General features: G+C 44.7%; 1 protein-coding gene across 1 annotated transcript; it reads left to right on the top strand.

Moving 5' to 3' along the window:
* Positions 1–3,206: 3,206 nt before the first annotated feature.
* Positions 3,207–11,916, top strand: TENT5C (terminal nucleotidyltransferase 5C). Its single transcript, XM_040596650.1, has 2 exons — positions 3,207–3,262; positions 5,870–11,916. Exon 2 carries the CDS (start codon positions 5,896–5,898, stop codon positions 7,066–7,068), a length of 1,173 nt encoding a protein of 390 aa, XP_040452584.1. The 5' UTR covers positions 3,207–3,262; positions 5,870–5,895; the 3' UTR covers positions 7,069–11,916.
* Positions 11,917–11,949: the final 33 nt, after the last annotated feature.

Below are 11,949 nucleotides of genomic sequence, written 5' to 3'. Positions count from 1 at the left end.
CTCTCTCAGCATCTGCAGACATGCAGTTACACCACATTTCAGACAAAAAAGACGTTTCCCAACTGCAGATTTGATGCTCAATTACAGAATGGAGCATGACAGCTACTACTACTGGGTATTCATAACTCTGCTTCACTTTATAGCTTTAACAGCTGTAGCAACCAAGATTTATAATGACACATTATGTTCAGCAATGCATCATGTAAGGAAGCTAATCTGACAGTGCCAGGTCACTGAGCTGACTTACAAGTTTTTAAGTGCATTTCTTCTGCCAAATTTGCTGTCCTATTTATTGGATTAAAGTGAACAAGTTGCACCATGTTCATAACACTTGCTACTTGCCTCTGCTTTGGCAGCTCCCAGACACTTTTGCCCCTGCCACGCTGCCATCTGGAGCCATTTGGACCTTCTTCATTCCCTATCCTCTCTTTGAAAACCTTTTGAAACAGGTCCCGTGCTATGTGTCCTGTAAGGGGGTACACCACAGGACAGGAGAGGAGGGACTTTAGCTGGGAGGAGGTGCTGGGGACATGGGCAGAGATGAGGGATGGAGCGGCCATGGGAGAAGAGCGAGATGGTGGTTGTCCAAGGGCAGAGGGGGACCATGGCCACTGCTGCTCACTGCCTCTCAGCAGGAGTTTGTCTGTATTTGTCACTTTCGGAGAAAGGACGGCTTGCAAAGATTGGGATCGTCCATTACTTCTCCCTAGACTCAGAGTTACAGCTGACAGTGGGAAAGTCAGTCCTAAATAAATATTAAATGTTAAGACTGTACTGGGGAGCTGGGTCTGTGCCCACTTCAGGGCCACCTCGGCAGCCACAGCACCTGAGCAGTAACCCATGGGGTTTAATCTCTTGTCTCACCAGTGGGCCGTGTGTTTCCATGTTTTCCATCCTCACAGCACAGTAATCCACCACACGGTCACAGGCAGATGGATAGCAGAATGCTGGCTCTATTCAGGGGTAAATGGGCTCGTTCTCCTAGACATTCATTACTCAAAGATGCATTCCTCATTATTCCTGCAATTTACCCCAAGTCTGGTTCAGCAGGCTTTAAATGGCATTTCAAAATCCCACCCCATGGACCCTTACTGTGTGTTGTCAGGAGATGTAAATTCACTGCAGAGAGTGCTACGCTGCCACTGACAAATACTCAAGGTCTGCAGATCAGAGGAGGCAGAAAACACCCCAGGTATCTTTTAAGGTGGAGCTGAAGCACTTCTTTGTTTTTACAAACATTTTTGTGAAACAAGAACTTGTAAATGACTAATGTAAAGTGTTGAGCCTTTTACTAATACCTTAACATCTGCAATAGCAGTATGTGCTGCAGTTTATCATTGCCTTTATTGGCATTTAATGAATGTTACAAACAGAAAATATTTTTCAACATCTAATTTAATTGCTGTTTTCCCATGGGGCAAAGAAAATATACTGTCCAAAGCCATCAGCTATTGTCACAAGCAAATAAGATTTGAGGCAGAAATATCGCTGAAGAAATATTCTTAAGAGGCACGACCGTTCACTATTTTAACCTCCAAGTGAGACATTTCCTTACTGGTGGTTATGCCTCCGTCATTTCTGCTACTACTTCTTTTTGAGTTCCCTATTTCTCTTTCTTGTTTTAGAAAAAAAGGAAAAAACAATGAGAGAGATCTGGATCCTCACACTGAACGCTTTAACACCACAGACAATCTCTTACGTATTTTCTTTTCCAGCCCTGTCTTGAAATGAGTTAGTTTTATTCCTCTCCCTCCTTTCTGTGATGCTCTGAATTCATGGTTATCTCATCGGGCAAAAAGATGGTAACTTGCCTTGAATCTGATTCTTGTGTCAATGTTATCCCTTCATTTAAATAGCTTTTTTTGTTACCTGTTACCTGTTATTTATCCCCATGGTGCACCATTGGGGAAAATTATAAGAAATAAATAAACTAACCCACCCATATTCCTGCTCAGCTTTGGCTCTGTGGGTGAAACAAGACAAGTCTGTCTGTGTTTGCTTGGCAAAGAGGAGCTTTTCAGTTTCCTCTTACAAGGTCAGCTCTTGTCTGTGTGTGTGCAGGGTTTAATTCATCTTCCTGCATATGACCTAACAGTATAACGGATGTGCTGGGTTCCCCCTCCCTCAATGCTTTGTAAATAGTTTTTTAGCTCTACTAGAAAACATGTCTACTGGCCTGTCCTAGGATAAGTTTTGAGGTTTCCCCCCCCCCCTCTTCTGAGTCCTGATTATCCTACAAAAGGCAAATACCCCTGGTCCTTTCTCTCCTCTCTTGCTGAAACATTGAAGGTTTACAGCAGAAATTGTAGCTTTTACGCATAACCTTGTGTTGCTATGTACTATTAAATGCCCGCCAGTTTTTATTGCTCTGCATCTCCAAGTTACTCATTGCTTCCTGTCTAACAGCTCTGTCCTCCTCCATGTCTCCAGTGCCACCCACAGCCCATCAGCTGGGGGTTTCAGTAGCATGTTTCAACCTTTCTGCCGCGTCCTTGCGAGCGCATCCTTGTAGTTTTTTTATTAAGACCTGGTTTGGCTGTTTTTGGTGCGGCACCGTAGTAAACTGTTCCGCAGAACCCGGCAGCTGTGGATCTCTGCTGACAGTTGTTCTGTCCGTGACAAAGTACCTTTGGGAAAGCCACGTCGTGTTGCAGTTTGCTTTTCTTTCTAGTCCACTTCCCGCTCTTCCATTATTCCCTCGGAACGTTTAGGCAGTTCCTTTCCCTTCCCTGTGCTCGTACATGTACGAGGGGGGTCGGGGAGCGACCGCCGGGGGAGGCTGCGGGAGAGCCCCTGGGAGCGGGGGGTGAGCGCTCCATGGCGCTAGCGGCCACCCCCGGCCTCTCCTCTCCTCTCTCCACCTCTGATCCCCGCCGCGCTCCCGGGCCGAGCGCCCACCGGCCCGAACGGCGGCCAAACCGCCCGCGCTGCCCCGGGCGGGCTGAGGCGGCGGGAAGGCGGCGAAAACCGCCACAGCGGCCGTTACGGGGGGCTGAGCCAGCGGAGGGGGGCTGAGGCGGCAGGGCAGCGGGGATCCCCGCCGCAGCGGCCGTTACTTTGGTGGCAGGAGGGGCTGGGACCTCGCCGCAGCTGCCGGCCCCGGGGCGACCGTTCCCGGTGCCGCCGCCTCACGCCCCGCCCGCCCGTTACCTCACGGCGGCGGAGGGCGGGGCGGCGGCGCCGCGATAAAGGGCGGGCGCGGGGGGCGGCGGGGCGCGCGCGTGGCTGGCGCGGTCGCTCGGGGCTTGGCAGCGCGGCTGAGGTGAGCGGCGGGGCCGGGAGAGGCTCGGGGCGCGGTAGCGGCGGATCGCTCGCGGGACGGCTCCCCTCCAGGCAGGCGCTCGGTACCGGGTCTTAGAAGTTATCGTGACTCTTTATGAACGACTTAACGGCAAGCGCCGCGTGCCTCGGGGGTGCGTGCGCGGAGCCGAGCCTGCCGGCCCCCCCGCCCCTCTCGGGGGGAGCCCTTCGTGAGGGAAGCTGCCCCCGCCGCCGCTGGGCTTGGGAGGGCGCTTGTAACGCTCTAGTGCCACAGGGGTGCTGCGGGTGCGGCTAGTTATTTTTTTTTATTTAAGTGTTGTGCTGGTATATATGTCTTATGGGAGGGAAAACTGCTGCTGCAGAGTACTGTACTTCATGACAAGGGGGGAGGTGTGTTTGCCTTATCTGCCTCTGTTTTGAGGTCTGCGTCCAAGTGATGCTATAATACTCTTTATGCTTGGTATTAAAAATAGGTAGTGCTTGCCTTGGTTTAGGAGTTGTTTTCCTACTAGTGAATGAGCATCTTCAGGTATTGGATGTTCTGGTGATGGAAAAGTTTGGCAGCGAAACAAGAGGCATGTGAACTGCTAGCATCCCAAACACATTAAAGTCTCTAAGAACCTGTTGTCACTAACATAAATCTTGCAGAGCAGGCAAGCACACTAGTGATCTGAGGGTGGGAGGCTTCATAGGCTGAGAATTAAACTCTACTGAACTAGAAGCGAAATGCTTCACAGGCTTCCCACAAGGGCAGCAACATGTGTTATCCTCCTAGCGAGGGCCACCAGGCTGAACCAACCTGTGGGATGGGAAGCCCTGCTCCAGGTCCTCGCTGGTCACCGCGTGGGCTGTGCGTGTTGGTTTAGCTGCTGAGAAGGCTACAACTGGGAAGGGGGAGAGGGAGCGCTCTCAGAGGTAGTAGCTGAAAGCACCTCTAGCTTAAGCTAGAGGTCATCGAAGACTCTTATATTCTTTAGTGATCTGAAGGATTTAATGGAAATGTGGTGCTTCTATGATGCAAGTGTGCTTTAATATGCTTTAAGTGCCTGAGGGCAACTGCTGGTGGGCTTGATGCCTTTGGATTTATGCTGTGTTGGAGTACTAAGGATTGAGTTTGAAGAACCCCTTGATTTGTCCTGGACTAATAATTTTGCAAACTGTAGGCTTGTTTCGTCCCTGCTGGTGCTGATGTGACCCATAGCAGTGGAGTTTGTAATGCAGCAGCTCATGCTCAAGGACAGAAGCTGCTTTCCCAGGAGCACTGTTACTATATTGTATATTTGATGTAGGATTTAACTCTTCTGTAGAGGAGCTGACAGGTCAAATGAGCCTCTCAAAAACTAAAGGCTGGGTGGAAGAGGACAGGCATGAAATAACAATAGCTGCTCTTTAAATCTCGCTTTAAAAGTGTTCCATGCACTGTGTTACATGTTAGGCACGCCTGGGTTTTAAACAATTTCTGATAGGCAAGAGTTAATTGGTTTAAGTCTGACTAGTCTGACCTTGGCAGCTGCAGTCTTCACAAGTACTTGGGACAGAAGAAGGTGAGGCCTCAGTGTGTAGCTGTCAGGAAGCACCTGGCCACAATAGAAACCTGGAACATTTAAAAAGAGAAAAGTGTATTAATACCAGTCAGAGCTGCATGGCTGTAAAACATATGTAAGTATCTACATACTTCAAAACACAAGCCACTTAAGTGCAAGAGAATGATCTGATCAACTGTGGCAAGACTCCTTATAGTGCAGAAGTTCAGATGAAGCTGTGACTAAGTCCGGTCGCTGAGGTTCTTGGTGTTAGAGTGACACTAACATGATACACATCATCTATGCCAGCTCTCACAAGCTTGTTTGCCCTCTGCAAATAAATAAAAGGATGGGGCAAGTATGAGTATTTCCTAAAGGGTAGTTTGATTAATGCAATGTATCTGAAGAAGGGTAAAGAGTTGCTTACAAAGACCAGAGTGCAAATTGAAGTTATCTGAGTGCAGCTCAAATTCTGTCCATGATGCTGAAGTGCTGTGGGTTTTTTGCAGGAGCAAAGTATAATTGGCCTTTATCCTATGAGTGGTAGATGCTGGATGGTTGAGAAAGGAAAAACTTCTACTAAGAGGAAGAAGTCTTGTCTCTCTGGCATAATTACCGTGCTTTCAGTGGACTGGATGTCTAAATCCTGAAACTAACACCCGAGTGTCTTGCACTGTTGTGTTAGTTGGAGAGAACAGTTTGAGCTTTGTGTAATGAAACAAGTTCAAAGCTTAATTTTCAGAAGTGCTTTGCACTTGGGGTTCATCTAGCTTCAGCTGGTGTTGCAGATAAGCTTTACTGAAGTTTAAGATTGAGTCATCTTTGGTGATTTCCATTTGATGCAGATTGCTTTGCTGAAGTAACTTAATTCTGCCAACAAAGAAAGGACAATGACAACTAAATTTTTTAGCTGCACCAATAGAGAAGCTGTGTATCATTTCAAGTGAAAGCCTTGCAGATAATCATTAGCACATAGGATTATTTTTCTATGTGTGTAGACAGAAAAGCAGAGTATGGGATGTATCTAGGAAGCATAAACAGGAAGTCTGACTTACCTTTTTTTTTAATATTTCACCTCCCTACAGTTTCTTTGGAGAAGAAAAACCTCAGGATGGCAGGCAAAGGAAGTAATACAGACTGCATGTCGTGCAGTGTACTGAACTGGGAGCAGGTCAGCCGTCTGCATGAGGTTCTTACAGAGGTGGTTCCGATCCATGGGCGAGGTAACTTCCCGACACTGAAGATATCTCTGAAGGACATTGTTCAGACAGTTCGGAGTAGGCTGAATGAAGCAGGCATTGTGGTACATGATGTCCGCCTGAATGGCTCTGCAGCTGGTCATGTCCTGGTCAAGGATAATGGGCTGGGATGCAAAGACCTCGATCTCATTTTTCAAGTTTCTCTTCCAAGTGAGGCAGAGTTTCAGTTAGTTCGAGATGTGGTCTTGCGGTCCCTCTTGAATTTCTTGCCAGAAGGGGTAAGCAAGCTAAAAATCAGTCCAGTAACACTGAAGGAAGCCTACATCCAGAAGCTAGTCAAAGTGTACACAGAGTCTGACCGTTGGAGCTTGATATCACTTTCTAACAAACATGGGAGAAATGTGGAGCTGAAGTTTGTAGACTGTATACGACGGCAGTTTGAGTTCAGTGTGGACTCCTTCCAAATCATATTGGACTCCCTGCTCTTTTACTATGACTACTCAGAAACTCCCATGTCAGAGCACTTCCATCCAACTGTGATTGGGGAGAGCATGTATGGAGATTTTGAAGCAGCTTTTGATCACCTCCAGAACAAGCTGATAGCTACCAAAAATCCTGAAGAGATCAGAGGTGGTGGGCTTCTGAAGTATAGTAACCTCTTAGTACGAGACTTCAGGCCCATGGATAAGAATGAGATCAAAACACTAGAGCGCTACATGTGCTCCCGATTCTTCATAGACTTCCCAGACATCCTGGATCAGCAGCGCAAACTAGAGACCTACCTCCAGAACCACTTCTCCAAAGAAGAGAGGAGCAAATATGACTACCTCATGATTCTGCGCAGGGTGGTGAATGAGAGCACAGTCTGTCTCATGGGACATGAGCGAAGGCAGACTCTCAACTTGATTTCTCTGCTAGCACTCAAGGTGCTGGCAGAGCAAAACATCATCCCTAATGCCACTAACGTTACCTGTTACTACCAGCCGGCACCATATGTCAGTGATGTAAACTTCAGCAACTACTATCTTGCAAATGCTCCTGTGCCGTACAGCCAGCCCTACCCCACTTGGTTGCCTTGCAATTGATTGCTTCACTTGAGCATTCTTGAATGGATGCTACTGAAGGCTAAGATGTTGAATGTATAGACAAGTAATAACTGTCAGTTGGAGGCTTTCTAGTGGAAACATGGCTGCATCAGACTGTTTCCTGGTGTGCAGTAGGAATGTGAAACCAGTGACCTTCTATACCTTTCTATATATATCTACAAATGCCAAGAAGCCTTATTACCTTTTCACTGGGAGAAGAGAACCAGCAGCAAACTGTTAAGAGTAGTTACAAAACTCTACTAGTTCTGGAAGTGGCTATTAACATGTGATTTAAGTGGAGTATTCAATAAACTGCATTAATGAATAGACTGTAAAATGTCTTGAGCAGGGCAGAAGCTACTCCTGCCATAGCAGCAAAACTTTCTATTGCCTAACCTCATTGCTCTAAACTTCATTGGTTCAAGTTCTGGCCGACTTTCTATTGAACTCATTGTGCAAGAGTAAGCTTGTGTTATGCTTGTGCTGCTTCTACTTTCCAGCTGTGTGGAACTGGTAACAATATGGATACTGTCTGTCTTGTAGAGGGCCTAAATGTTGTTTCCTGTAGCGCTTAGGAGTATATGGTCCTGCCTCAAGTTCAAGACTAGTTTCTTGGAAGTTGAAGATGGATTAGTAAAAGATGGATTAGTAAGTATCTCTAAAGCTTAAACTAGTTAATTTTTTCTTGAGTGCAAAAATTTGGAAGGTGGCATCTCTAAACATGCACCAAAACACAATCTAAAAATTGGTAATGTGAAAAGTCCTTGAAATGAGGAATTGAAGCCTTAAATAGGATTGGAACTAGAGTTTGAATAGTTAGGCTGTTGAGTCCAGGATCAAGATAAAGCCTTTTGGACTGCATCTTTCAAAACAGTTTTTGGCACACTTGGAAAGTATCACAGCTCTTGCACTGAGATTTGGCACAAATTAATTCCTTACAGCTTCACAGCAATAAAAAAAAAACCACCAAAAAAACCCTCAGCCACCACCCCAAACCACTATAAGCTGCAGGATGATGTGCACTCCTGCCACAGTATAAATTCCTGAAGTGCCTCCTAAAATTGATTTCTTACTGCACAACTTCAGATCCTGAAGGTTTGTCTTTCTGTCACCGCTTAAGGGTCAAGCTTACTGATTTATCACTATCACGTGGTCACTGTATGAGATGGTATTTTGAGTGGTTAGAGTAAAATTCTTCCTCTTGATTGGTCTTAACCCTCACTTGAAGAGGTATATAAACCCTAAGCAGAGCTCTCCACAGAAGCTGTATGTGTTGAAAGTCTACCCCTGTTTTTGGAATAGCCTCTGGAAGAGTATGTACTCCTGTGGAGGTGTAGGGGGCTGACCTTCCTAAAGGGTATGTGCTGTACTTGCTGTGTTGAAACTCCTGTGCTTTATGTGGAAGGTTAAAAGTTCCCCAGTTATGTATATAGCGGTATTAAAAGTTGATTTTCAATGAATTGTTTGCTACATGGATTCTGCTACTGCAGTCTTGAATTTCCTTTGCTTAACCAGAGAATTAGACTAGAAAGGCAAATCTTAGAGCTATTTAATATGTACTGGTGCAATGTTCAAGAATACTTGTTTGCTAAACCTTTTTTTATGACTTCTAGCTGTCTCTGCAAGCTTGTGAGACCAAAGTGCCTGAGCAAACAAATTATTTAAGCTTAGAAGGTAAAACAAAAAGTGGGTGAAACACCAGTGTATGGTTGCTGTTCAAGGTGGAAAACAATAGCACTGCAGCACTTGAACAAGCAGCAAAAAGCTGCTTATTCTTCATAGGACCAAAACTTCCTAGTTACATTGCAAGTTTGTTGCATTTGTCCGAGCTGCTTCGTAAGGACTGCCTCAATAGAGCAGCCAGGCTACTCTCTTGTTCAGGCTTCTTCATTTGGCGGGGAAGGCGGGGAGGGTTACCATCTAGAAATGAGACTGTAGCCAGCCATGCTAAATTTTTTGAACAGTCTTGTAAGTAACTTCAGTAGCAAGCAGACAATTTGGTGTTTTCAGTTGTGTGTGGGGTTTTTTGTTGTTTTTGTTTGGTTGTTTTTTTAGTAAAGGCTTCCTGAGTAGTCAGCCTAAGTAGCTAAACTTGAAAGTCAGCCCAGCCTTCTTCATTAACTGTGGCTTGGACTTGGTGTAGCTTACAGGCAAGACATCTCTCACCCAAGACTTTGACTATTTAGAAGGCTTTTTAAAATTAACATTATGCAAATGTTGTCATGGGTATTAAACTTAGTGCATGCTTACTGCTGGAATGTAAACCTAGGCATGAATAACTTCTGCATGCAAGACAGTATTTGGCCTAGCATAGAGTGTCACTAGAAAGAAGGAAGTCTTTTGCTTAGTAGATGTAATTGCTGTCAACTCTTAAATAGATGTTTTCAAAGCCACCCTAAGCTATACCCATTGCAGAAGTAAACTGTTGCCTAGAGGAACATGTTTGATTTGCTTATCAAACAGCTTACTCATGCATCACTCTGATCTTGGCTGATCTTTAGAAACTGTTCCTGTGCATCAGGCCATGTGGAAGAAGTGGTCAGATGCTCAGGAGGAATCCTCACAAACTTGAAACACACTTGTGTTTTACTAGTCTTTGAATGCCTTGGCTGTTGAACATCAGGCCAGGTGTCTATTGGAAAAGGAACTGCTGGAAAAAAGGCTGTAATGGATTCCTACTGAGATAGAGATACAGAGAATTTAAGCTTCCTGCCATAAATATTGTGCTTTTGCTAATGTAATTTGTTGCTGAGGCCTGTGAGGAAGCTTTATGCTGAATGGCCGCTCTCTGAACAGCGGACTTCCTGGGTTTAAGCTTTGCAGGACTGTTATGTTCCTGGTCTGTTTCTTAAGTTGCTCTGGCATATTAGAAATGTCGATGCTCTGTAGCCTGGCTGCTACATGTTAAGCTCTTGAACAGTTAAACTGTATCCTGAAGCTGCAGGCTACCTACTGCATTTGCCCTACTCCATAAGGGATTGCTGGGACACTGTTTGTCTCACTGCCTTCAAAATAATCCTGGCTTGGCAGGTAAAGCTGGAATGCTCAGTAGCTTTTTATCACTGTTGGCAAGTGGTCTACCCCTTTCTGTTTCAAGTTGTCCTAGCAACCTAATGTTGCATGTGGCAGTAGCTTCATTTGGTGTGTGCTAGCTGCTTAGAGTTCAGATTTATGGTGGCCCCTGTAGCAAGGAGCAACATGAGAATGAGTGCTACATAAAAGTTAATGATGACTGTAGGCCAGGTCTAGGCTGCCTGCTTGAGTCTGCCTCCCTTCAATACTTAACGATGCCTCTGCAGACCTGCTCTATCCTCTTTTGCTTGCTTGTGTGTCAAGTGGAGGTTAGAGGAAGACTACTATACTTCATATTATCCTAACATGTTCCCTCTGGGCAGTGATGTCAAAACAAAGCAGCAGTAGCGCTAGATGGCAAGTCTTGTGTTGGTGCATCATTCCTCAGAACTAGGCTTCTAGTAAACTAGACTGTGTGGTTTAAAATAGCTGTTTTCTTCCTGTAGTTTATTAGCCCAGCAGAGCTTAGCCAGTTTGAGGTTAAGCATCTGTTGTCAATATTTATTGCCAAGTCTCCCTTGACTAACAGTTCATTGGTGTGACTTCCTCATTGTAAGATAGTTGGGTTTTTTATTTGATAAAATTGGTACCAAGGAGACCTAGTGTTAGACTGGGTTTTAGTCACTTTGGTAAAATCCCTGTGCTGATCCATGGTCACTCTGAAAAGCTGTCCAGTAAAGCATACCTCATGCTCCCTCAGCTCAAGATTTAATTGTTGCTGTGTTTATCCTCAGCTAGTTCAGTCAGTCACTAAGCTGGAGGCTGAAGACTACTGCTTGCTTTTAAATAACCATTTTTCAAAAGATCCTCACACTTTAATATAAATATCTTGTTTACAAAGCAGTAGGTAGTATATAAATCTAGTCCAAATACCTAAAGCTTTTTAATGAAACTTAAAGACCCATATTTTGAGATTGAGTGCTGGGGTTAAGGGTTTGGTATGCTTGGTGCCTAGGCTTTGTGGATTTCTGATCACTAGAATAGCTGCTAATGCTGGCAGTGATCTCTGCTTATCACTATAGGATTGCTTGGGAAAAGGCCTCTTGGAAGTGAACTTGGATAAATTGCTTCAGCGCTAAGCTGTCAGTGTACTGATGGTACTTGTTTACTGTCCCTCTTGCTCAACTCATTCGGTTAGGGTGCCATAATTGTTAGGCACAGGAATAAGCAATAAGTTGACCTTAGTCACTAAATTTGGGTGTTGGGAGAGGCAAATGGATAGTAATACTTCTAGCCTTTGCATCCAAGTCTTACTTGACCATTTGTTAAATATGGTAAAGTGTATTTCATATATATTCTTTCATTTCAGTGAAACTACTTATAAGGTGGGATGCTGGGCTATAGTTGTAGAAGCTCTGGGGGGAATGGTTGGAGCACTCTGGTTTTTCTCACTTCTATTGGAAGAGAAGGCCACTCACTGAAGTGTCTGGATTGGGCTTGTCTCTTTCTGATTAAAATTGCACTTTCTGTTGAAATTTAGAAGGCCTTTTTTTCTATGTTTCTCTTGTATTATTTTTACTATTTAAATAAGTCAGCTCTTGGAAAATCTGTCTCATACCTCTTTGGAAGAAGTTAGTCTTTTTTTCTTTTTTTTTTTTTAAGCTGGCAAAACGAGGTAGTAGAAATATTTGGATTTGTGATGAGCCCAAATGTGAGATTGGTCACATAACTTTGTCTACTGTTCTGCACTGTGGTGGTCACTTGTCATTCTTGGAAACTGGTTTTGGACCTTAATGATTCTGAAATTCTTGTGCAAATAAACTTATGCTAAACATGGCTTGCCTCAAGTAATTCTTGCATCTAAATAGT

Source organism: Falco naumanni, chromosome 5 (assembly GCF_017639655.2).
Source record: "Falco naumanni isolate bFalNau1 chromosome 5, bFalNau1.pat, whole genome shotgun sequence".
Lineage (NCBI taxonomy): Eukaryota > Metazoa > Chordata > Aves > Falconiformes > Falconidae > Falco > Falco naumanni.
The sequence above is the reverse complement of the archived record's forward strand: the minus strand, read 5'-3'. Positions and strand labels throughout refer to the sequence as shown.

What these genes read in the sequence shown, in the direction of transcription:
- TENT5C (XM_040596650.1), top strand. Translation starts at nt 5,896, where the DNA reads ATGGCAGGCAAAGGAAGTAATACAGACTGCATGTCGTGCAGTGTACTG.